The 25,249-nt window shown below is 40.4% G+C and overlaps 4 protein-coding genes, 1 long non-coding RNA gene and 1 other non-coding gene across 7 annotated transcripts; 4 read left to right on the top strand and 2 right to left on the bottom strand.

Moving 5' to 3' along the window:
• Positions 1 to 2,593: 2,593 nt before the first annotated feature.
• On the bottom strand, positions 2,594 to 5,993 carry LOC148400261 (uncharacterized). The gene is made up of 2 exons (XR_015857495.1): positions 5,103 to 5,993; positions 2,594 to 5,007 (listed from the first exon to the last, which is right to left on the bottom strand). It is a non-coding gene; the product is annotated as an uncharacterized LOC148400261 (long non-coding RNA).
• On the top strand, positions 4,073 to 4,144 carry trnaw-cca (transfer RNA tryptophan (anticodon CCA)). Its single transcript has one exon. It is a non-coding gene; the product is annotated as a tRNA-Trp (tRNA).
• On the top strand, positions 5,618 to 7,954 carry fth1a (ferritin, heavy polypeptide 1a). The gene is made up of 5 exons (XM_088371090.1): positions 5,618 to 5,883; positions 6,382 to 6,487; positions 6,968 to 7,114; positions 7,336 to 7,461; positions 7,550 to 7,954. The coding sequence occupies exons 2-5, from the start codon at positions 6,386 to 6,388 to the stop codon at positions 7,706 to 7,708; spliced, it is 534 nt and encodes a 177-aa protein (XP_088227216.1). The 5' UTR covers positions 5,618 to 5,883; positions 6,382 to 6,385; the 3' UTR covers positions 7,709 to 7,954.
• Positions 7,955 to 8,727: 773 nt separating this feature from the next.
• On the bottom strand, positions 8,728 to 10,788 carry mcee (methylmalonyl CoA epimerase). The gene is made up of 3 exons (XM_088371091.1): positions 10,669 to 10,788; positions 9,685 to 10,025; positions 8,728 to 9,308 (listed from the first exon to the last, which is right to left on the bottom strand). Exons 1-3 carry the CDS (start codon positions 10,694 to 10,696, stop codon positions 9,156 to 9,158), a joined length of 522 nt encoding a protein of 173 aa, XP_088227217.1. The 5' UTR covers positions 10,697 to 10,788; the 3' UTR covers positions 8,728 to 9,155.
• Positions 10,692 to 15,658, top strand: mphosph10 (M-phase phosphoprotein 10 (U3 small nucleolar ribonucleoprotein)). The gene is made up of 11 exons (XM_088371089.1): positions 10,692 to 10,878; positions 11,347 to 11,998; positions 12,089 to 12,243; positions 12,341 to 12,506; positions 12,951 to 13,092; positions 13,666 to 13,733; positions 13,824 to 13,961; positions 14,060 to 14,170; positions 14,717 to 14,824; positions 14,938 to 15,168; positions 15,395 to 15,658. Exons 1-11 carry the CDS (start codon positions 10,793 to 10,795, stop codon positions 15,539 to 15,541), a joined length of 2,004 nt encoding a protein of 667 aa, XP_088227215.1. The 5' UTR covers positions 10,692 to 10,792; the 3' UTR covers positions 15,542 to 15,658.
• Positions 15,659 to 16,834: 1,176 nt separating this feature from the next.
• Positions 16,835 to 25,214, top strand: ist1 (IST1 factor associated with ESCRT-III). 2 transcript variants are annotated; one of them, XM_088371556.1, is made up of 10 exons: positions 16,835 to 17,037; positions 20,127 to 20,230; positions 20,331 to 20,511; positions 20,619 to 20,706; positions 20,793 to 20,876; positions 21,006 to 21,116; positions 21,188 to 21,373; positions 21,897 to 21,998; positions 22,456 to 22,495; positions 24,004 to 25,214. In XM_088371556.1, exons 1-10 carry the CDS (start codon positions 17,009 to 17,011, stop codon positions 24,168 to 24,170), a joined length of 1,092 nt encoding a protein of 363 aa, XP_088227682.1. In that variant the 5' UTR covers positions 16,835 to 17,008; the 3' UTR covers positions 24,171 to 25,214. The 2 variants fall into 2 exon arrangements, with proteins under 2 accessions (XP_088227682.1, XP_088227681.1); XM_088371555.1 differs by lacking the exon at positions 16,835 to 17,037 and adding an exon at positions 19,060 to 19,227.
• Positions 25,215 to 25,249: the final 35 nt, after the last annotated feature.

The following is a 25,249-nucleotide window of genomic DNA, read 5'->3' as shown; positions in this document are numbered from 1 at the left end:
GGATAGGCTCCAACTTCAACGATCTGACTAAGGAAAAGTGACCTAGATTAGAAAATATGTTTAGGTAAATGTTCAAAGCAAATGTGTCAGAGGTAAGTTCATGATTGTTGACCCCAACATTTTAAGATTTTGGTTACCTTTTTCTTCAAAAGTGATAGTGCTATTTATTGTTGTCATACACCAACTGGAAAGTAGGTGCAGTTTTGTGTCTGTCGAGCAAAGAAAGCATCCTAGCAGTAAAACATCCTTTACTGTTCAATACATTTTTCAGTGTGAACAAAAATTAGTTGGAAAAATGTTAATAAGGGTTATTTATATTATTTATATTTGCAGCTGTTTAATCGCGACAGAACGTATCAGGCTCATATTTTCGGGTGCTGGTTCAAGTTCTGACCACAAATGCTGTTTCTTCAAGTAAACATCATTCTCCTCTTACATCACAAAGTACATCGATGATGTGACTTGCTCAAAATCCGTCGTCGCTCGCGCGAACTGGAAGCTGTGGCTGACAGGGGCTGTCCTCAGACTGCTGAGGGCCAGGGACAAGGCTTTCAGAGCGGGGGATGAGGCTGGCTTGAGGACAGCGAGGGCCAACCTGTCCTGAGGCATCAAAGAAGCGAAGAAGGCGTTCTCGTGCAAGGTCTCCACCCACTTCAAGGACAGCAAGGACGCACGTAGCCTTTGGCAGGGGATTCAGACCATCACGGACTACAAGCCCGCGCCAAGGAGCTGTGAGGGCGACGTCCATCTGCTGAACGATCTAAACCGCTTCTTTGCTCGCTTCGACACCCAGAACACCACTGAAGACCACTCCCTCCCCACACGAGCAGCCCCTGTGCCTCTCTGCCGACGGTGTGAGGGGGGCGCTTGCCGCTATTGACACCCGTAAGGCGGCGGGCCCTGACAACATCCCGGGTCGAGCGCTGAAGGACTGCGCTGGGGAGCTGTCGGGTGTCTTCACGGACATCTTTAATGTTTCCCTGCAGCAGGCCATCGTCCCCTCGTGTTTCAAGGCTGCCACCATCGTTCCTGTGCCGAAGAAACCTGCACCGTCCTGCTTCAATGACTACCGGCCCGTGGCACTGACGCCCATCATCATGAAGTGCTTTGAGCGGCTTGTCATGGAGCACATCAAATCCGTTCTCCCCCCCACCATTGACCCTTTCCAGTTTGCGTACTGTGCCAAGCGGTCCTCTGAGGATGCCATCTGCTCTGCCCTCCACTCGGCCCTCACCCACCTGGAGAGAAAGGACTCATGTGAGGTTGCTGTTTGTGGACTTCAGCTCTGCCTTCAACACCATTGTGCCGCAGCGACTCATCTGCAAACTCAACGAGCTGGGCCTCAGTACCTCCCTCTGCAACTGGCTACTGGACTTCCTCTGTCAGAGGCCTCAGGTGGTGCGTGTTGGCGACAAAATCTCCGCCAGCATCACGCTGAGCACGGGGCCCCCCCAGGGCTGCGTGCTATGTCCATTGCTCTTCACCCTGCTGACGCATGACTGCACTGCGACCTACAGCGACAACCGCATAGTGAAGTTTGCTGACGACACGACTGGTGGGTCTCATCACGAAGGGCGACGAGACTCGGTACAGGTCGGAAGTTGACCTTCTGACCACGTGGTGCAGGGACAACAACCTCCTGCTGAACGTCAACAAGACCAAGGAAATCGTTGTTGACTTCCGGAAGGGTCACACAAAACACCTGCCGCTGATCACCGACGGTGCTGTGGTGGAGAGGGTGAGCTGCACCAAGTTCCTGGGGGTGCACATCAGTGAGGACCTCTCCTGGTCCGCAAACACCTCGTCACTGGCAAAGAAAGCTCAGCGCCGCCTGTACTTCCTGCGGAAGCTCAGGCGTGCATGTGCTCCTCAGGCAGTCCTGTCTACATTCTACCGTGGCACCATTGAGAGCGTCCTCACCAGTTGCATCGCTGTCTGGGGTGGTAACTGCACTGAACAGAACTTGAAGGCCCTGCAGCGCATAGTGAATACGGCTGGTAAGATTATTGGTGCTTCGCTCCCCTCCCTGAAGGACATTTACACTTCCCATCTCGCCCGCAAGGCAACCTCGATTGCGAGACTCTTTGTTTGTCCTTCTGCCCTCTGAGAAGAGGTACAGGAGCCTGCGCTCCCGCACCACCAGACTCGCCAACAGCTTCTTTCTCCAGGCTGTTAGGACCCTGAACTCGCTACCCCCTTCTGTGTAGCGTGCGGCACTGTTGCGCTATTTTCTGGAATGTCTGCTGTACGCTCACTTGCTCCTTTTTTTGCTCCTCTTATTTATTTATTTATTTATTTATTTATTTATTTATTTATTTATTTATTTGTTGTGTTATTTATTCATTATTTATTCAGCACGCTGTTGTTATACTTGTTTACTTGTTTGTCTGTTGTGGGCCATGTCTTGTCACCGTGGGATAGGGGGGAACGAAATTTCGGTTTCTTTGTGTGTCTTTGGCATGTGGAGAAATTGACAGTAAAGCTGACTTTGACTAAACCATTGACGTATCCAAATAGGCATAAGTATGGAGGACGAAAACTGCCAAAATCAGTCAAAAGTGAACATGTAAATAAATATGAATTGAAAAAATAATTGCAAGTGTAAATACGAGTTTTTTCGAGATTTAGGAAAATGCAAAGACACTGAAGCAGAAATTAAACTTACACAGATTGGTTGAGTTCAATCACAATTCTTGTTCAAAAAGCTCTGTTTTCAGGAAAGTACAATACAGCGCTGGGCCCTTCAAGAGCGGAAAGTCTCCATTCAGAAAAGGCAAAGTCCAAGGTTGTTAGATCAGTTTTATATTCAGTAGCACATTGTGGGCCGAGATTGATGGGTGATGAGTCTTCGGGGTGGGGCAAGTTCGAAGGAGAGTCTGCTTGCATGGGAGTGGTGCTGGTTATGGGCGATTCGGTGTGTAGGTGGGGGGCTGTTGGTGTGTGTGTGTGTGGAGGGGGGCTGTTGTCTTCCATCCCGTCTTTCGGCCTTGGCGATCATCTTTGGCCGAGTCTTTGGGTGGCTCCTTCTGGCACCTGCTGGTTTTATCTCCACGTGACCTTCCTGTGAACATTCTTCTCCAATCTTGGACATACACTGTCGTACCTCATTCTTATTCTTTTAATTTTGTCATTTTGTACGAAATTTTGTTAGCTTTTGGCTGTGACATCATTAATCTATTGCTGTTCTTTTGATACATCATGTCTTTGCTTATTCTTAGTTTAATCATGCTTCCAACCGTATCTTTTCTTTGTTAGGCAAACTATTTCCCTCTGTGCAGAGCGTTCAGTAGTAATCAAAAACTGGCATCTAGCATTAGTCAAAACATAAGATACAATCAAGTACTGAACGGTCAAGACGACTCTGGCCGTGTCCATGATTCAGAGAAAAAACATCAGGCATGCATTACACAGTTCCTTAAGGGTCATTAAGCTATTTAGGCAATATATCAAAAGTCATTTGTTATTTCAAAGTGCTCAGAAATATATCAGATCATAAAGTTATAAAAACCTTTCTCATCACCACTTATCAAAAATGTCTAGTTATGTCTTCTTTATTGATTTGGTGTGTAGGTATAATTATATGCTTAAAATGTTTCTTTTATTTATTTAATATGTGAATATACTTGTCTGCTTATGTACTTTATTCAATGAGGTTTGAGCATATCTGTTTTTGTAGCTAGGCAGGACTTTTTGTATTTTGACCCCATTTCCTGCAAGATGAATATATATATGAATTGATATTTAATTGTATTTTCGTATTTATTTTTAATATATATGTATGTGTATATATTTATATATGCATCGTAAACGCTATACAAAAACAGAATTACAGCAAAAAATAATTGCAAGTAAATACAAACGAATTTTTTTTAAATGGATGAATTTATATATAAATTGATATTTAATTGCATTTTCATATTTATTTTTAATATATATGTATGTGTATGTATTTATATATGCATCGTAAGCGCTATACAAAAACAGAATTACAGCAAAATACATTAAAAAAAAAAATTGGCAATAATACAAACTAACCCTTCATATTACCACAGTAGGCCGATTGAAACCATGGGACTCTGTGGCGCAACGGTAGCGCGTCTGACTCCAGATCAGAAGGTTGCGTGTTCAAATCACGTCAGGGTCAAACTTTTTGGGGTGAGATCTCCCCATCTTCAGTATCGGAATTGTGCCAAACAACAATCGAGAAATACTTTTTAAAATGCAAAAAAACAGAAGGTTTTGAGAGAAATTTAAAAACTAATTATTTCAATCACATGATTTCGCTTCCATGCTTTCGCTTTTGTGTCCTTGTTTTGCTCTCATTTCCAGTTTTTTGACAAATGCATTTTCTTTCTTTCAGCTTCTGAGTCAGTAGTTACGGAAGTCCAAGACAAATCTTTGGTTAAAATGGGGACGGGACTACATAAGCAGAATTGCTTAACCAGCCTCCCTTTTCGACAAGCCATGTCTAACATAATGTAAAATGAAATTGTAATTAATGTTGATTGCCTTGTCGAAATAAACAAATCAAAATACACAAAAACGGAAACACCAGATATTTATCAAACGTTTCAATAGTTCTCCCTTCACCCACTGAGACCTCAATGTGGGAGCTCCAGATGGTACACTAACACAAGCAGTACATTTTGGCAGTTCTTGTGGAACCTCATCAAAACCATCCAAGTGCACTTCGTGAGCGGTAAATAAAGGGTAAACCAATCTGGGGGAATTTCAATAGTCTCTGATCTCCACCTAATTCTGATCTTGTGCACAATGCAAATAAACAAAGACAGATTCAAAACCCAGTTAAACTGAGTAATATGATACAATTCAATATCAATAAAGTTTTAGCTCATTTTCTTCTGATTGTTCATCCATCCTTGCTATCAAGACAACATATATCCAGAATCGTAATATATTTCCTAATACGTATGAATGACAAGTAGTCATTTCCTGGCGGTGAGTCAAAAACGCTGTTTCTCCATGCCAAATTGCACAATGACATCACTGGAAAAACACAGGGCTGAGTTAGTAGACACTGACAGCCCTGTTCGGCTAAACCCGTATTTGTCAATTTTGTACTTGAGCTTCTGTGACCTTACCAACACGGTGGGCGTGGAACGTTGTTAATCCTGGGGTTGTCAACTGGTGAATCGCGGCCCTGTAGTGGTCCGTAGTGGTGTTGCAGGTGGTCCGCAAAATTAGAAGTGGAAAATAATTGTAACAGTTTTAAAAATAAAATTGATTCATTATTTAGACTTGATTTATTTATGTAGATATTAGAAAAGAAAAAATATATAATTTTTGAATATTTGATGGGTATTTTAATATGACAAAATGTAGAATTTAGTTATAAACTATACGCTCGGTATCCATAAATATCCGTCTGTCCATCGGTCTGTCTGTTCATTGTCTTGTGCGCAACAAGCAAGCACAAACGTAAACTAACTAGAGGAGGAATTGACAATAAAGGAGACTTTGACTTTGACTTTGACTTTGATATTCTACGATTTTTTGGATTGAACGGTTACAACGTCACAGCTGCGCCTCGGTTCCACCCTTTGAGAGGAGGGTCAGTGACGTCATCATTTACGCCCTTAACAAGTGACGCTGAAGCTCAAAAGCTCAGTCACGTCTTGATAGCGGACAGTGAAGGTTACCTGCTTCAACAGTGCTTGAACGGCAACCTTTCATCTGTCTTGATTTAATCGCTAAAACCAAAAGAACAGGATTTTTAAAAAAAGGAAAAAAAAAAAAGAAACTCCTGGTTGACTCAATCGAAAAATTGCTTTCTCTCGTAGGCTAAACTATTTGTTTTGCTAACGTCGCACATTATTTGAAGCATTTCGACATTTTCGCAATCAAAGGCCGCTCACGATTAAGGTAAGAACACTATTTGTAATTGTATGCATTTTTCGATTAACCCCATCTGCAATGAAGTTGTTTATATGTCGTCACTGAGGCCTTGGCGCAGTGTCGGCCTTGTTGCTAGCGTGTTTATTCCAACAGCTTCCGTCGATCGTCGACGACGTTTTTCTTTCATCTCTCTTTGAAATTCAAAGCATAGAAACCTTTATTTTTATCGCAAAGTAAGGAAGTGATGTTAAAGGGCAATATAAATGTGAGATTATAATGTTTTGCACGTGTGTCTAATTAGGTTTAGCGCGGTTATGTAATAAAGAAACGTCCTATAAAGTTTAGAATATACATTTTGCCTATTAATTAGGTACACTTGCACAACTAATCACTATTGTTTTTAAAAACTGTTTGAAAAACTCCGAGCAGTTTATTCTAATCTTTTATACAGTCCTAGGTTCTTAGATTACAGCTCCAATTTGAGTAGCATGTGTCTAATAAACACTAATTTGTGTCATATTTCAGAACAATGAGTTCCCAGGTGAGACAGAACTTCCACCAGGATTGTGAGGCTGCAATCAACAGGCAGATCAACCTGGAGCTGTATGCCTCCTACGTCTACCTGTCCATGGTGAGTCGTGTGTCCTCTTGGGAGATCAACAGAGAAGAAAAGTTGGTTTGGGTGAAGGTTTTCTATAATTAAATAAAGCAGTTCCAGAGACTTAAGGTTATATATAACTTGTGTCTTGGTATCTGCCAGCAAATCAAATGCGCAAAGTGAGGCCTTGTTCTATGGTGAGTCTATTAAACATAGGTGAAAGTGCATTTGAGATAAGGTTAGTAGAGGATTTGTCCCTTGTCCTCAAAACACAGCCAGTAATCCACGTAACTTGAGTGGATGTCATGTTTCATAAATGCAAGACCACAATGAGTCACCGTGAACATGATGAAATACATCAGCAAAAATAAAACTGGCTTGAGAATCTTATGTACACTGTTTTACTTCTCATTTTGTTGCCAAAGAACATGTTTATTTCAGACTTGTTCAAACTGCTTAGTTTGAAGTTAATGAGTAGCTCTGACCTCAACGATCTTATTGTCCTGTTCATAGGGTTACTACTTTGACCGAGATGACCAGGCTTTACACAATTTTGCCAAGTTCTTCCTTAACCAGTCGCACGAGGAGCGCGAGCATGCAGAGAAGCTCATGAAACTTCAGAACCAGCGGGGTGGTAGGATCTTCCTTCAAGATGTCAGGGTATTGACTTTTAAGTTCTTATCACGAGGGCCATGTTGGGAGGGCAGCACAGGGTGAACGAAGATACTGAGGGTGTGGGTGTTGAGTGCTGCTTATCTTTTGTGGTCTTGCAAACAAGTAGAATGTTTAACTGCAAACATGATTACCTTACGTGACTGAAAATGTAGTTGCTATCTGCGTCAGGCCGGTGAATATTCAATTCGTGCCGCTTTATGTTGCAGAAGCCTGAACGGGATGAGTGGGGCAGTGGTATCGAAGCTCTTGAGTGTGCCCTGCAGCTTGAAAAAAGCGTCAATCAGTCACTTCTGGACTTGCACAAACTGTGCGCCGATCACAATGACCCACATGTGAGTTTTAAGTAGAACACTGTAGATTTTTATTTTTTTCCAAGACTATTTCTCATCTAAATTCAATAATTACAATTGAATGTTTCAGCTGTGTGATTTCATCGAGACCCACTACCTTGACGAGCAGGTAAAGTCCATCAAAGAGCTGGGAGACTGGGTAACCAACCTACGCCGGATGGGTGCCCCACAGAACGGGATGGCAGAGTACTTATTTGACAAACATACTTTGGGCAAGGAAAGCAGCTAAATCCCTCCACATTACTTTGTTTAAATCTTCCTTTGTGTTTGAAGATGTTGAATCCATCTTTATGCTCTTGGCCAGTATGTTAGTAATTTGGTAACTTAGCCTCATGATAACCTTGCTTAAATGAACTTGTGCTCTCTGAATTGTGACATGGCTTGCTGTACCTGGCACCACCCCGCCTCATTATGGTATAACAAATGTTTGACATTGCGAGGTGTCATCAGACCAAATAAACCACCTGAAAGATGATTTGTCACCTGTGTAGTGTTGCCTGCAAAAGAAAAAAAATGCACTGAACAAAGCTCCACACCAAATGTAGTTTCACGAAAGTCTAAACCAGAATCAAATTAATGTAACTGATTCCATTTTAGAATGAAAGTTTTCTTAACTACTTGGGGTAAATTGTGCTCTTGTTAGTAAAGGTAATGCATTTAGCAAGAAATAAACAATAAAAAATGTTAGAAAGCCATCACTGTCGTCACTCTTTAAAATAGTTGACCTTTATAATTGGGAATAACAAAGGTTGCTTAATGGCCCCACAATGATTACACTTGGTTGCACCATCAACTATACTACTCAGGAAAATAAAGGAATTTGAATTTGATGAATAAATACTATGGTGGAACTTCTCTGTCCCTTTTCCTTTACCTGGTAATAGAAATAATTATCCAGGTGTATGGGATGTTAAATTTTAGATTAACTGTAGAAAAGTAACAGTTGTTTCACCTAAACAATTCTTTTCATGTAATTTTCATTGTGTTGATGTCTGAGCTGCATGGGTCCTTTGGTAGTCCCACTGATGCCATGAATTGTATCTTTGATTCCCCCCGCCCCCCAACATTATTGTTCTTGCCAAGAGATTTGTTTGGGTGATTTTCACCCAGCGTGAGTGATAACATTTTATGACTGAAATTTAAAATCCTGCACTTATTGCACTTTTCAAGGGAATCAACATAAAGGTAGGACACATTCTCTGCACCATTTCATCCAGCGATCCATAAGGTTCGGTTATTCAACGAGTATTTCATTTTGTGCAAGATTTTAATTATTTTTTTAACATTTGTTCATTTGTCACTACATCTCAATATTTGTTTACATGCACACTATAAATGCCAGAGACACTTAAGTAATTCTATAAACATTGGAAATGATGCAAAAGCCACAAACTTGGACAAGTTCATTGTGTAAATTTATAGCCCAATTCTGAATATCCTATAAAAGGCCCATCATCTCACATCCACACTCACCAAGTAGTTAATTCAACACATAATTTTTATGAAACGTGTTCAAACACCACCACTGAAATTTCATGTTCAATGCTAGCTTGTTGTGTTCGGACCTGGTGGAGGCTCTGCCGAACCCCTGAGACCGACTCACCGATTGAACCCAGGTTAAGAACCACTGCTCTAGAATATATATAAGGCTCAACAAACAGGGCTCGTGATCTTTGTTATGCTTCTTCCAGCTCCACTAATACACCGTCACAGTCTTTGGGATGAAGAAACATCACTGGTTTCCCATGAGCTCCTATTCGCGGCTCTGGTGAGAGAGTTCTGATGTTCTTCACTTTCAGGTCTTTGATTGCAGCGTTGATGTCGTCAACCTGAAACAGATCACATATTCCATTCCCCTCGTGTAAAAATGATCTGTTTGATTTATGGTTCTCCAATTTAACATCTTTAAAGTAAATAAAGTACACATTTTAAAATCATCTTGTAATTGAAACTGATATGGGGTGCAACGCTCTGCAGTACATTAACAATGTATGGATTTTAAAAAAAAAGGTATAAATGGACATTTTTTTGAGAATGCAAAAGCAAAAAAAATCATTGTACCAGTATTGCTAATAAATGTATACATACAATATAAAGCTTTTCTTGACAGGTTTGACATGCACCATCATAAGCATGTCAGAGTATCCAGCTGTGAAGCTTTAGGTATATAAGAAGGGACAACAAAATACACATGATAATGCTCACCTCAATACAAATGTGGTGCATTCCTCCAGCTTTGTTCTTCTGCAAAAATCCAGAAATTGGGCTCTTCTCACCAAGCGGATGGAGAAGCTCCAGCTTAGTGTTGCCAAGCTCTACAAACACTGTGTAGACGCCATGCTCTGGTAGAGGCACCTTTTCACTCACTGTGGCCCCCAGGACATCTCGATACAAAGCTGTGGCCTTGTCCATGTCTGGGACAGCAATGGCAATATGATTCAGCTTTCCCAGGTTCCACAGTGATCCAAGGCTTCTCTGATGAAGGGATGCTGAGGTCGAATGTGCTCTTCGAAGTGTGAGGTGGCAATAGCTTGAAAGACTGGAAACTTAAAGACCAACAGGACAAGAAGCTTTGGTGAATACATTATTTGTTTGTCAACTGGAGTTAAAGTATGGTTTATTATGCATAGGTCACATTTCTCAGTTGAAAGAACATACAGTTGCATAAAGATAGAACGCGTAGATAAAGTCAATCGGTATCTACAGACAGACTGTTCATGCTGTGTGAATAAAGATGTATTTTGACACTGTAGTGGTCATACGGCATGGGCTTGTTGCTCCAATAGAAATATTAATATCAAATGACCGAGCCAATTATCGCAAAATAAATAATACAAAAATATAAAATGATCATAATAATAACAACACGTACTTAACTTTAGGATAACTTGACAGAAACTATTGACAGCCGCTCAATTGTTATATTCGCAGCAAACAAATTACTATTAATGGTTACCTGCTGAAAATGTTGACTAGGAATGCCAACTTGTGCTTGCAAAGTAGCGACAACCACTTAAATAACACACACACACACACAAAAGCCACTTAACGTCAACGTGTTTAGGAAAGCTCGCGAATTGGTTACATTGTGTTCAAACCAGTTTGTTGCATAATGCATCGCTTTTCATGTGTAGCGTATCATAAAAAAAAGCCAATTGCCTAAATATATTTAAACATGTCAAAACCAACCTGCAACCTTCAGTACGGCGGCCGCCATTTTGGAACCCCAGTGACGGAACTAAAAAAACAAGACCAAATGTTTCTCACAGAGCCTATTTATATGAGACGCATGCATTTTCACGTGTAAGCAACGATGGCTGAAACAGACGAATGTATCACATTGGAGGAATGTTTGAATAAACTTGACGTCAACACACAGCATCCACATACTTTTCTGAGGCAAGTGCTAATTTTACAAACTACTGTGCTTTTCTTTAACTTGTCTCAAATTTGAATTGGAGGGTCTTTCGATCTTGCTAAGTGTTAGCTTAAGCTAACGATGCGAGTATCTTTACGGTGACACTTGTGTGTGTTGATTCAAGAACAGAATATGATCGCGTAATTATCTGTAGCTAGAAAAGATGGTGTTAGCTGCTAATACCGATCTTAGATGGGGTTTTGTCGTAGCACAGTGCAGTATATCGAATCAGGTGTCATGTCTTTAAATTAAAAATGTAAGACTTGAACTACATTCTGTTGTATTTATATGTATTAATATTTTCACAAGATATCAATGTCACAGTGATGGGCAATCTAATGGTGGGTAAGGCCGAATGTACATTATTCCGTGATGTGCTGTGGTGCAGTGCAAAAATGGTTGAGTGGATTTTAATAACATGCAACGGCTCTCTGCTTTTATTATTGCAGCCTTCAAGACAATGTGGCAGCGAACTTTACATGTCTCACCAAAACTCTTTATGACCTCCACAAATCCCAGGAGCCAGCAGAATATAACGGCAGCCCGCTTGTTCAGCTGGTGGTGGAAAACTTTGATGAAGAACAAATCTGGCAGGAGCTGGAGCTGCAGAACTCTGCTGTATTAAATCACTTTAAAAATGCAATTGATGAGGCTTTGTCTGATGAGACGTTAGCGGTACTACAAGAGGATGAGGAGATGGATGAAGAAACTGGGGATGAGGAAGGAGAGCCCGATGAAAACATGGAGGAAGACGCTGACGAGAAGCTACGTGGGTTGAAGAAAATGGGGGACCATGACGCAGAAGATGACACAGATGAGGACTCTGATTTAGATTTTGATGTGGATGCCCTGGAGAAGCGGGAGAAACAAAAGAGGAAGCCCACAGAGAAACATTCCCAAATGAATGGCCCTTTCTCAGAAGTCGATGATAAATTCTTCCGCTTGTCAGAGATGGAGTCATTTCTTGATGACATGGACAAGCGAGAAGGAAAGGAGAACGATGACGAAAACAATGTGGATTACTTTCACAATCTGCCCTCAGACGAGGATGACGATTTTGACCTTGAATTGCTCTCCAGCAGAAAGCCAAAGAAAAACACCGTATGTATTGTTGCTTCTTTACATTATGATTTTTAGGGACTTGTGGAATGTTTTTTTTTATTTCAATTACTATTTTTTTTATATTAACAGACGAGCTCCAGAGACCTTAAGTACAAGGACTACTTTACTGCTTCCGAAGGGGCTGATGCAGACGAGCTGTTGGACAGTGAGGATGACAACATGCATGAGGACAAAGATGAAGAAGTAGATGATGATGATGATTCTGGCGAGGACTTTAACAATGAGTAAAACTGATCATTATATATTTTTTCTTTTGGATGTTTAAAATTTCAAGGGTCAAAACAGTTTGTCACAATATATTTGTTATCTGCCTTTTACAAGGAACGGAGACATGAGGCGGGCAAAATCTTCTCATAAAAAGGTGACGTTTAACCTTTCTGGAGATGAAGACAGTGAAGGGGAGGACCTTGAAGATATTTTGGGAGGAAAAAACCCAAACTCCAAAAAATCTCAATCCCAATCATCACATGAGAAAATTCAAGAAAAGGTAATAGTAGTACATAGATTTTTGTGCTGCAAAAGTTCTTGTGATGGGTTTAGCGCACAATGAAGCATTTGAAGATGCTCTCACACGACAACATTCTGCATTATACAATCATTAAAACAAATGCTCAACATTAGTGTAGTATTAAAACTATGTTAATTTGTTGTACAAATACAGTCGTAGTAATGGTGGGGACTCAAATGTTAATTATACCTTCTGGTATCTAATAAAAGAGCATTTAATAGCTGTGCCTGTACCTATACATGACCAGCATGGATAGATGAACAACGATACGTTGTTTGTAGTAAATAAATAATTATTTTCAGGCCAATTAAGTGAAATTAGATTATTTCCCGGAGCATCGTGGTTAACATGGCGACACAATTCCTCACATCACTGCCTTTAGCTTGAATCAGTCAGTATAATTTCTTCTTTTGCTGTGTGTAGATGTCGCAGAAGATCAAGGAGTTGGAGAAAGCATCTCTTGCTTCAAAGTCATGGCAGTTGTCTGGAGAGGTGACAGCCCAATCGCGCCCGGAGAACAGCATGCTTGAGGAAGATTTGGACTTTGAGCAGGGATCTCGGAAGGGTAGGTGACATGCTGTGACATGGATGCAGTGGGTGTAATGGTGCTAGCAGTTCTATACTATGAGTAGGTAGGGATGCACCAAAATGAAAATTCTTGGCCGAAACCCAAAGAATGAGGAAACCGGCGGAAAAAAACTATGTTAATGACTGGATCATTTTCTGCCATTTTGATGTCAATTCAGATTTTCTTTTTTTTTTCCTGCTTGATGCACATGTATATTTGATTGTGAGCAATACAATTGAGATTTTCTACCCAAATCTTTCTTTTGGCAGTTGCCCAATACTTTTGGTGCATTAATGTCACCTGTAGCGTAGTATAAAGAAGGAAGGAGGCAACTGGCAGTATTGTACGATGACTTTCTTTTCTTCCTGTACATTATATAATACCACTTTTTTTGGCAGTCACCCATTGGGGCAGCAATTGCAGTGATAGGGTACTGTTGGTTTTTGTAACGGATCCCATTACAAAAAGTAGAAAATTGTCCGAAACAAGACCACTCTGCGTTGATAAATCATTTGAATAAATAATGAACAATTTTAATTTGACCATGAGATTTGCTCTGTTCCCTGTCAGCTCCTGCTATAACCGAGGAAACCACACTGCATCTGGAAGACATCATTAGACAGAGAATTAAAGACCAGGTCTCAATAAGTTTAAAATGCTTTATCATTTTAAGTTCTGCTCTTTGCCTGCTTATGTAATGAAGTACTTTTTGACATTTATTTCCCTAGGCGTTTGATGACGTGGTCCGAAAAGAGAAGCCCAAAGAGGATGTGTTTGAGTACAAAAAGAGACTCACGTTAGACCATGAGAAGAGCAAACAGAGTTTAGCAGAAATTTATGAGCAGGAATACCTCAAGCAAACACAGGTTAGACATTTATCTCACATTGACCCTTTAGCAAATGGATTTAATTTCTGTTTTGTTTTTTGTTTTTTAACTTTTTGACATCTTCATAATGATTTCAGGCACAGAAAGAGGAAGAGGAGAATCCAGCCCATGTAGAGATACAAAAACTGATGGACACACTCTTCTTAAAGCTGGATGCGCTCTCCAATTTCCACTTCACACCCAAACCTGTAAGTTTTCTTTTTATAGGCCCGAGAAAAAAAACGTTGACGTAATTTGAAGGCATGGCTATTGTGTTTCCGGCATATTCAGCAATGTTAACACATGAGATAGGAGGACTGAACAGAATACAAATATTCACAGTTATAGATACCATTTGAAACAAACAATGACACGAAGAGGCATTATAGGAAAAATGACAGTAAAAAATTACTGTTGCCAACTTTTCACCTCACACCAAGTGATCGAGCGCCGCACATCTACCGACGACGCACTGCATCCAAAAAACAGCTACACTTTGTTTTCGGAGGTCACGTTAGGCCTGCACAATATTGGAAAAACGTTCTCTACAGTCATTGAATATATTGATTGCCAAATTTAACATGTACACACAAAAAGATGACTTTTTTTATTATCTACTGAAAGAATTACTACATGTTTTTTGTGCATCCAAATAGTCAAGTTTAATGTATTAGGTAAGAAACATTGTTTATCATGAGGCAGGCCCTAAAACCTTGCTACTTGACCACTTGCTCATGTTTCCTTTGCTCCTTCAGTCTGTGCCTGAGGTGAAGGTGGTTTCCAACCTGCCATCTATCACAATGGAAGAAGTGGCTCCAGTCACTGCCAGTGATGCTACACTGCTTGCACCAGAGGAAATCAAGGTTTGGATTATTATGTTTTTTTTTTTTGTTTTTTTTTTTTTTAATTTTATTTAGTTTCTGCAAACATTATGTGGCTTGTACAAAATGTGTAAAATCCCTTCTTCCAACCAAAGGAGAAAAACAAAGCTGGTGATATCCTGGGTGCCACAGAGAAGACATCAACAGATAAGAAGCGTGAGAGGCGACTTAAGAAGAAGGTGAAACATTTCAAAATCAAGGAGAAAGAAAAGAAAAAGAAGCTCAAAGAAGCCAGTAAAGCCAGCGAGAACAAAAAGCCATCCAAGGAGCAAGCAAAAGAAGACCTGAAGAAACTCACTAAAGGAGGCAAAGCTACTATACTCAAAGTGAGTGGCATTTTGAATGTTTATCTCAAATTCAATTTAGAAGTGCCACAAATCTGCTACAAAATATGACAATTGAAAAATTGCAAATGCATTTTACAAGGTAGGTACTGTGTAATTCAGATAAATTGTATGCATGATGTACAGGTATGCATGTGTGGTAGTTATGACAATATAATTGTGAAAATATACATGACAAGCATGACTAATATTTTGGCTCTTGTGTTAGGATGAGGGACGGGATAAAGCTCTGCGCTCCTCTCAAGCCTTCTTCTCTCAGCTGCAGGATCAAGTGAAAAGTCAAATCAAAAGTGCCAAGGGGCAGCCTACAAAAAAGAAACAGAAAGAGGTTTCTGTCAGCAAACTCAAGTTATAGTGACTGCCTCACTAATGTTGTGGCCGATAAATATATTGTACAGAGTCCAATTTTATTATTAACTTCAGTTTTTGAAATCTTGAAGATGTGTTTTTATTAAAATGAAACAATACTGAAGTGCTTTGTTTTTCTTTGTCAAGTGTTAACTACTCAGTGTCTTCCCCGGGTAACTATGGAGGAAGATGAATTGCTTTACTCTCTAATTCAAGAGTCACCGAGTACCCGTCCGTACCAGAAAACCGTCAAAGACCAGAGAGCACACCAGGCAGCAGTTTGCATCTAACTGTGTTTGTGCTGGTTAATGTATTTATTTTGTTGAATGGTGTAAATTTAGAAATATTTAAAAACTATATTTTAGTAATGTATAGTTGCGACAGGTTTGCAGGTGCTACAACAATGAGGAGATAATTTACCACCAATGAACTCGAGCAAATTTATTATTACACAACCTCACCTGTAGGGTTCAGTGTCTGGTAAGGAAACTACAATTGGCAATAGTGTCATCATGATACCAACATTTTGACTTCAATACCATACCTCCATAAAATACCTCGATACAGGTACTGAAATAGAACCAGGACAAAAGCTTAAAACAGCATTAAAAAGCAAGGGAATATTAACTCACAGCCTAACAACTTCAAATTTACTTTATTTGCATCAATTCAAACAAATACAATAATGACATTAATTAAAATACTTTAGATAAAGTAAAGTATATTTTAAGTTTTTACAAATCAATTAAGTTGAGAAACAACAATACCAATTTTATATATCCAGTCCTGAAAACTATTGAAGCCTTTGGCCAACGTACGACTACATTGTGGCAGCAGTAAAAAGCACATGAGGGAACAAAGGCAATATTACGCTACGAAGCACATGCGTATGGATAAGCATGCCCCCAACTACAAGCCTGCTGGATGACAGGCCTAATACCCGCCATCCCACTCACTAATACCGAAAATTGGGAGGATGAAAGCCAGCCAAGTGATTTCATTATAGACACCTATTCGAAATTTAAGGGACCAAATGAACCATTTATTATAATTGCATAAAATATCAAAGCGAATTCACCCCTAAGTTGGCTAGCTTGTCCACAATGCTTAGACATTTGTGACTTTTAATGTTTAATACATTGCTGAGAGTTTTTCTTTGTTAATTGGATAAGACCTATGCAGTCTTTGAATGCAAAGCATGTCTCGTCCAGAACACAAATGATGTCAGTTGTTATGCTTCCTTTATGATTGTCTCCCTTTTATAGATGGACTACAAAGTTGAGTCTACTACAAACAAGACAAAGTACAACCATTTGCGTGTTACATTTGGGAAGAGTGACTCAAGCGTGTCTGCTTTTCCTGCCACACACAAAGCTTACCATTGATAAGGGTTGGAGACCCAACTGGCTCCATACATATTGCGTTTTACAACAGGACTTAACAGTATTTAATTTCACATTTGCATGTTGATGAAATGGGTAGTCGCAAAGATGCATCAAGCAGGTACGTCAAAGCGTGCGCCAGTGATTGGGAGCGATTGAGAAAGCCCGTTCAAAATGCTGGCACACCTTTCTATGTAAAAAGTGGAATCAAATTTGAAATCGAGTTGCAGTCGAATTGGCAGATGTGATTTATTATGAATTGCAACATCAGATCTGAATAAATGTACTTGTATTGGAATCTGTGGTGGGTCAAGTGTCCCGTGGAACTGGACTGGTCCTGGAATTACCAAATGTGAATGGCCAGCCTTGAAATAAATGTGGCCCTGAAATGTTTGCCTTCTATCTTTATATTTGTCCAAATTGAATGGCTGGCATGCGGTGTGCCAACCGTTTGACAAAGTTGTATTTTTGTAATAATTTTCCCCTTAAACAGCAGTATTTGAAAAATATGGTAGTTATTTTTGCCCCCTGAAATTCACAGTACTGTGCTGTTACTGGTATTTAGTGCAACGGGAGTTGGTAAACTACTTGGAATGCTGGTACCTTTTTGTTGTTTCCACGTTTTATAGGCCTGTATACTTGAGATGACAAATGAAGTAATCAGATGTGGCAAAAGTAGTGGATATAAGTAGAAGAACAGATTATGCACGCCACTAGGATTTCATCTCTTCCGTTGATAAAAGGGGGTTGAATTTTTTTGGAGAAAATATATTTTTTTGTGGCGGACCTCAGGACCAGGCCTTTCACCCAGCAGCGTCATGTTGTCTTTGTAGCTTTAATGACTTGTGTCTAGTCTGACAGTCATGGAATAAAGACATGTTCCTCGCTCCTGCCATATTGGGTTGGTTATATGTGTTTTCAATTTACAGCATTGAACTGCAGGCCAAAAGTGATCATTTTTTCATGGGGCTTAAGGCAGAAGTCTTCCGGAACATCGTTATTCCATGACTGACTACCAGCAAGTCAGATTAGACACAAGTCATCAAAGCAATAAAGTCAACATGATGTAACAACTGACACTAACTGCCGGCCTTCCGGATAAGAGGCCTGGTCCTGAGGTCCACCACATTTTAATATAAAATAAAATTCTAGCGGGGATGCTCTGCTAATTTAATTTCTACTAATTTCTGATAGGACTACAACAACCACTTGCCCCAATGGGGCACCATCGCTTGTTCAAATAGTGTTGAAAAAAAAAAAGATAAAATTAGAGCTTGCAAGTAAAGTAAAAATACACAAGCATAATTTGTTTTATTGATAAGTACCTATATTATCGTCCAAAAGTTTTGAGGTCACTTAGAAATGTCCTTATTATCCAAATAAAATGGCTATTTTTTCAATGAGGATAACATTAAACTAATCAAGAATAGACTTTGCATTGTTGATGTGGTAAATGACTATCTGGCGGCAAACGTCTGTTTTTTTTAATGCAATATCTACATAGGTGTGTAAAGGCCATTTCCAGCAACCATCCCTCCAATGTTCTAATGGTACATTGTCTTTGCTAATGGTGTTAGAAGGCCAATGGGTGATTAGAAACCCCTTGAAAACCCTTCTGCAACGATGTTAGTTTCCATGAAAAACACAAAATTGTCTGAGTGACCCCAAAACTTTTGAACGGCGATAAACGAAACACGAAGTAGCGAGGGATCACTGTATTTCATGAAGTCGATTTATCTGAAGTTTTTGTAGCAAAGATTTGAGTATTTTATTAAAATTTTCACAAATGTTCAATATGCATGCCCCAACAACATGACCTTTGACACTGTCAAAACATGTTCCCAAAAATGTTGCTATCATTTTGACCTGAGTCAAAAACAAATGCTAAATAGAATAAGAAAACAAGTGAAAAAAATAATTTTAACTGTATGCATATGTATGGTAAATAATAATAATAATAATAATAATAATAATAATAATAATAATAATAATAAAATTTGAACTCCAGAAACAAGAGACGTCAAGCAAGGACGTCTTTCTGTGAGCCGACATAAAATAATTCTCTTAAATAAGGTCTGCCAATGACTCATTGGTGGGGGAATATCTTGCTTTTCCAGCCCTGCTGCGTCATCGTTAACATTCATGACTCATTTACATATTTCCGTGAGTCCGTGCACCTGAGCTTGCGTTCCACCTTGTCCGCCCCAAATAGAAACCCCCATGACGTCACAACAAATAATCACGGAAGTAAACTAGGCGACGAAGCACAGACACAAACAGCGTCTATTCCGTATTCGAGTGCTACAAAAAGGTATGTTATCGACACCGAATTATCTGCGGCTATCCGAACCCTTAAGAGCTTTCGGACTCATTCGTGTCGTATAAACCCGTACAACGAGTCTCAGCGTGTTTATTGCGTCCTTTTTAGCATGTAGCGAGAGCTAGCTAGCTTGGCTAGCCAGATGCCAGGCAGGAAGATTGCTAACAGTAACAATCCAATATTTGCTCAGAGCCAATTTAGTAAGTAAGCGAATAGTTCATGATGTGGGCAAGGTCGGCATCGCTTTATAGGAGCACGGCGCCGTTACAGGCTAAATGCTGAGTAGTTTTGAGCAACTTGCCTTTTTCCTTTCAGTGAGAGTATTTTTCAATTTGGGGTTGTATTTGGAGATCCGTTGTTGTTCCATGGGTTAGTCATGCTCACATGATTGAGTGATTCACGAGGAGGGAGGTGGGTGAGGCCGACGGTAAATTTGAAGAACTTCTCGAGGAGGTCACTTAAGTAATTTGATGTCTGTGTACATTTGGTAAGCTTTAATTGAGTTACACTGGTATCATTGGAAAGCTTGCTAAAATACACAACCAGAAAACACATTTTGTTGATAATTGCTAATGTCCTAAATTAATTAATTTAGTCACTAAATGTGAACCCATTGGTAAATTTCAGGATACCAAAATTCATAATTAGAAAACCACAATAAATAACTAAATGTGTAGTGAAATAAAATGAAGTCCTCCCTTTTGTAAAATCATATGTGTGTGTGTAATGTAAAGCACGGCATATATAATGGCTTATTGCTGTATGTAATTTCTATAATAGTTGTCAACTTTACATGAATAGAAAAAAAAACGTGGCTCATTGAGTGACTACATTTAACAGCCATTCAACGACGGATACACACGCATAGTCTTACGACCTTTTATCCACAGGGAAGATAACTCAGACATGATGCCGGGGGGCTTCAAATCTGAGAGGTTAAGAGTCAACCTGCGGCTCGTCATCAATCGACTAAAGCTCCTTGAGAAAAAGAAAAGTGAGTCCTGAAATCAAAAAAACACACCAATGTTTGGTTTTGCTCTTTAATCTCATGTCATTGTAATGCTTTCCTTTCCCTTGAACAATTTAAAATGAAGCCGAGCTCGCTCAAAAGGCTCGGAAGGAGATATCGGAATACCTGTCAGCAGGAAAAGATGAGCGGGCGCGCATCCGTGTGGAGCACATCATCAGGGAGGACTATATGGTTGAAGGCATGGAGATCCTGGAGCTTTACTGTGACTTGCTCCTGACACGCTTCGGCCTCATTCAATCGATGAAGTAAGGAGCGGATTTGCCTAATGCATCAAAATCGCTTCTTTGGAGGGGTGTGGGGTGACCTTTTCCAATGAAAGGGTATTTATGTATTGATGGGTTAATTCTTTCAGGGAGTTGGATCCAGGTTTACAAGAAGCAGTGTCCACTCTTATCTGGGCAGCTCCTCGACTTCAGTCAGAGGTGTCTGAATTAAAATTGGTAAGTACACATTTAAAGAAAAACATTGGCACCAATATTAGCTGGTCTTCTCAGATCTTGACACTGTAAATTCTCAATTCTTATAGGTGTCCGAACAGCTCTGTGTAAAATACAGCAAGGAGTATGGCAAGCTGTGCAGGACAAATCAGATTGGAACGGTCAATGAAAGGGTTGGCATATAATTTTTTTCTTTATTATTCTATTTTTTTTTTTTTTTAAACCCAGGACTCCCTTGACTCTCTTCAGCCAAGAAATATACCAGCACTCCAATTCTGATAAAATGTCTGATATGCTTGCAGCTGATGCACAAACTGAGCGTGGAGTCTCCCCCTAAGATTTTGGTGGAGCGCTACTTGATTGAGATAGCCAAAAATTACAATGTGCCGTATGAACCTGATGCCATGGTCCGGGTAAGAATAGATTGAGGTCCCAATCAGGATGTTGTCTTTTAGTTAGCGTCATAACATTTTCTCCCTGATAGCCTGAGGTGAGTTGTGATGAAGCAGACCTGATTGACATGAACAATGACAAGAAGTCCGGAGGGGGAGGACGAGGAGGAGGCGGAGGTGGTGGTGGTGGTGGTGGTGGTGGTTTCATGGCTCCTGTCATGCCCATGCCCATGCCGATGCCCATGCCTACGCCTTTCAACTATCCAACTCCCAAAGGAGTAAGATCATTATTTTCAAACCTTTGTTTAGATTCTAACCATGTGCATTATTAGACACTTCCAGTCATGTTGTGTGTAACGTTTTTAATTCTATTGAAAGGAAATAATTGATTTGAATACGTCACACTGACATGAGAAAACTAGTCTGTGAAATACTTTGTTTTGCAGTTTTTTTTAAACTAGTGTATTTAAACAACTAATGAGAACAATTTTTGCGAAATCACACATGTGCTTGCTCTGTTTCTCACTGCTCCTTTGTTTTTCCCAGAGCGTCCAGACAAGTCCACAAATGTAGCTGAATTTTAAAGAACCAAGTGTTGACAACCTTGGATAATGAACAAAGTACAGAAAATGGATGTTCACTTAGAAGATGGTTAACTTTGCAAAAATATAGTTTGAAACAATGCTAAATTGTCAGTTATCGTTGTCTTTTGAAAAATCTGATCACATGCTTTGCAAGTCACGTTGTGATTCCCAACCCTATTTGTGTGATGAGTGAAATCCATGGTCTGTTTTCCTCCAGGAACCGTTCAATCCAGCCATTGGATCGTACAACAGCTTCCCGCACCCTGTGGGAGGAGGGCAGCCCCCTCAGCTGCCCACTTCTCCCCCCACATACGAGTCTGTAAGTCACTCAACTCATCCCATCCATGATCCCTCCCTGTTCCCAAAGACGGACAGGATGGACAGGGCAGGCAGGGCATCACTCAGGGAAGAGTTGTTCACTTAGCTTCAGCTTTTACCTCTGCACTTCTGCCACTTTCCCTGAATAGGCTGACGTTTTTGCTTTGTGTGCACATAATTAGGCAGCATGAATGACTTGTACATATTCTAAGCACTAACAACTCAGTGATCCCACTGACCTGACCTGGGATTAGATAGGACTGAGAAGAGTGCTGCAGCGGAGACTCAGGCTAGCCCAAAGGCTGATGCACGCTAAAGGTGTTGGTTCCTCGTTGAGCGCCACAAGCATGTTACCTTTGTTTCTTTTCCTACACTAAGCACTAACACATTATAACCGACATTCTTATAAGGCTCAAATGTAAGGCGATGTTGTCACAGGCCCCCTTCTTCTGTTTCAGATTGATGACATAAAAAACTCTCTTCCATCCCAGACCATAGGTAAGTCTTACTAAATACTGTTTTCAGTATGGCCCTTGAAACCCAGAGGTTCATCTCATGAAATATGTCATGGAAAATGCTATTCACTGTCATAGTTCTATACAAAAGTGAAACACAGATGTTTTTAGGCGTTCATTTCTTACACTTGCTCTACAATTGGGCACCCAAAAATGAAATATCAGGGAAAAAATCTGTTGCTTTCAATAGTTTGTTTCAAAAAGGTAACTTCGTATTTTGTTCCCCACACACAAAGTGAAATATTTCAAACCTTATTTTACATTTGATGGAAAGTGTGTGAATGTCAGCTAGACTGTCTTTCACTTCATGTGATCAAGACAAAGGATCTTGGACCGAAATGTCAGCCTTCTGAAAAGAATATCAAAGTAACATGCCCTCAGTACATTGGGCCTCCTTTTGCATGAATGACAGCATCCAGGTGGAGTTCAGCCGTTGACCCAGTTCAGGTGTGATTGTAGCCCAAGCTTTTCAGATTTATTTGCATCTTGGGGTTTCTGTCGCCTCGCCTTCCATTTGCCAATACCACATGACATTTCCAATGGGGTGTAAGTAAGGCGGGTTCGTCGGCCTATTGAGTGTTGTTAAAGTTAAAGTCCCAATGATCATCGTCACACACACATCTGGGTGTGGTGAAATTTGTCCTCTGCATTTAACCCATCCCCATGTGATTTTGATCCATCCCCTGGGGGAGAGGGGAGCAGTGAGCAGCAGCGGTGCCGCGCTCGGGAATCATTTGGTGATCTAACCCCCCAATTCCAACCCTTAATGCTGAGTGCCAAGCAGGGAGGCAAAGGGTCCCATTTTTATAGTCTTTGGTATGACCCGGCCGGGGTTTGAACCCACAACCTTCCAGTCTCAGGGCAGACACTCTACTACTAGGCCACTGAGCTGGTTGTACTGCTATTCCATGGTTATTCAACCAGTTATCGGTCGTGTTGGCTTGGTGGGCAGGTTCCAAATCCTGTTGGGAAAAAGCTCGTTGGCAGCAGGACCCAGGAAATGCTGTACAATTTACTGGTAGACAGCTGCATTCAATGTGGACTTGATGATAGACAATGAATAGACCTACGCCAGCCAATGGCATGGCTCCCCAACACAGAACTTTTGTACCATTTGTTATATTAACTGGACGAGGAGTATATTGATAAGAGCAGACCATCGCTGTTACCTTGACAATTTGAAGTCGAGCAATTCTGCAAGGAAGAATGGGCAAATATCTAAGCGGGCAAAGCTAATAGAGACCTATCCAAAAAGATTGATGTTAAGCGGGCAAAGCTAATAGAGACCTATCCATAAAGATTGATGTCTGTAATTTAAGCAAAAGGAAGCTCTACCAAATATTAATTCAGTGGACAATGTTGCTACATTTGACTTGTCACGTTTGCCAGATTGAGTACCTCTGTGTTATGCTTTGTCATGTCACTGTCCAAAATAAAATAGCAAAACATTGTTTCCAGCTCATTTGACAGCCCCCACATGTTCCTCTGCAGGTCAGCCGTCACAAATATACGACAACAACGCTCTTCCAGAACTTCCTTCGGTCCCAGACACACTCCCAGCAGGCTCCTTCGGCGGGAAGACCACCACCAGCACTTCGGATGACATCGACTTTGATGACCTAACGCGACGCTTTGAGGAGCTGAAGAAGAAGACTTAAGTATCTTAAACACAGGCTGACATTACACATGAGAACAGAAAGTAAAACATGCTCAAGGCTCTGACTTTATAGAAACATCTGAAACAAAATAACTTACTCTTACCTCGTATCAATTTAATTTGGACATGTTCTGAAGCTAACAACATACATAGTCAGTCTCCCTTCTTGCTTGGCCTGTACTGTAATATTAATCTTTTATTGGTGTGATATACTTTATAATTTAATAATGTTTTTCTGGAGCTCGCTGCCTGTCTCATGTGATGCTGTAGCCTTTCCCACCGACTCGTTCCAGTCTCATCTTAGACCAGTTAAACAAGTCTAGCTGGCCTGTTTACATGTTGGTTGGATGACTGGGTTTCAGTTCCTGAGGACACACATAATCTTTGTTCTGTCAGCCACTTTGAAAGCATTGTCCATATCATATATATATATACACACACATCAGTTGAGGGCATGTTTTATATATAGTAACTGGGTGAGGTTGTCGGGAGTGCTCTGATTATTGACAAGGTTGTTTCCAAATGAAATACCTTTCAGATTAACCAAATATATCTAGTGTATAAAAGATGAGCCCACACAACTTGATTTTACATAGACATTTTAACCCCACAGAGGTGTCAATTTAGATTATTCCTCTATGTGTCATGTGTCCTACACTGTTTTCTGCTGCATTTGCCTTATTGTCAATTGCTCACCAGAGGCCTTGGCCAATCTGTACAAAGATTGCTCATCCTGCACTTGCTATCAAGACTGGAAACATTTCCCTGTGTTTTGTTTTGTTGAGGTGTCACATTACCCACAAACTATTTGGTTAAAGGTGATGTTCTGATAGCATTGGAACTTGAGTCATACACGTGTCCACCGACCCAACCACACCTGTTACGGCCAAAGAACGGCTGCCTTTAATGAATGATTTAGCAGTTTCTGGAAAGTTGAGCATCATGGTGTTGTTGAGCAAATGACACTGCAGAACTCCACTCTTGTGTTTTCCATGTTGAACAATTGGGTGTTTTCCCATCAATTTAATAAAACAAGTAAAAATCATTGAACTAGTTGAATTGTTTTCTATATGTATACTG

This window comes from Syngnathus floridae, chromosome 3 (assembly GCF_059516105.1).
Source record: "Syngnathus floridae isolate MCC-2025c chromosome 3, RoL_Sflo_1.0, whole genome shotgun sequence".
Classification (NCBI taxonomy): Eukaryota; Metazoa; Chordata; class Actinopteri; order Syngnathiformes; family Syngnathidae; genus Syngnathus; species Syngnathus floridae.
The sequence above is the reverse complement of the archived record's forward strand: the minus strand, read 5'-3'. Positions and strand labels throughout refer to the sequence as shown.

Bases quoted from the DNA above. Each gene is read 5' to 3' on its own strand.
- mcee (XM_088371091.1), bottom strand. From the start codon at position 10,696: ATGGCGGCCGCCGTACTGAAGGTTGCAG. The intron at 10,026-10,668 runs GTTGGTTTTGAC...TTGGTCTTTAAG, and splicing joins CGCCGTACTGAAGGTTGCAG to TTTCCAGTCTTTCAAGCTAT. The intron at 9,309-9,684 runs GTGAGCATTATC...GATCTGTTTCAG, and splicing joins TGCACCACATTTGTATTGAG to GTTGACGACATCAACGCTGC.
- mphosph10 (XM_088371089.1), top strand. From the start codon at position 10,793: ATGGCTGAAACAGACGAATGTATCACATTGGAGGAATGTTTGAATAAA. The intron at 12,507-12,950 runs GTAATAGTAGTA...TGCTGTGTGTAG, and splicing joins ATGAGAAAATTCAAGAAAAG to ATGTCGCAGAAGATCAAGGA. The intron at 13,962-14,059 runs GTTAGACATTTA...TAATGATTTCAG, and splicing joins AATACCTCAAGCAAACACAG to GCACAGAAAGAGGAAGAGGA.
- ist1 (XM_088371556.1), top strand. From the start codon at position 17,009: ATGGGTAGTCGCAAAGATGCATCAAGCAG. The intron at 20,512-20,618 runs GTAAGGAGCGGA...TAATTCTTTCAG, and splicing joins GGCCTCATTCAATCGATGAA to GGAGTTGGATCCAGGTTTAC. The intron at 20,877-21,005 runs GTTGGCATATAA...ATATGCTTGCAG, and splicing joins TTGGAACGGTCAATGAAAGG to CTGATGCACAAACTGAGCGT.
- fth1a (XM_088371090.1), top strand. From the start codon at position 6,386: ATGAGTTCCCAGGTGAGACAGAACTTCCACCAGGATTGTGAGGCTGCA. The intron at 6,488-6,967 runs GTGAGTCGTGTG...TCCTGTTCATAG, and splicing joins CCTACGTCTACCTGTCCATG to GGTTACTACTTTGACCGAGA. The intron at 7,115-7,335 runs GTATTGACTTTT...TTTATGTTGCAG, and splicing joins TCTTCCTTCAAGATGTCAGG to AAGCCTGAACGGGATGAGTG.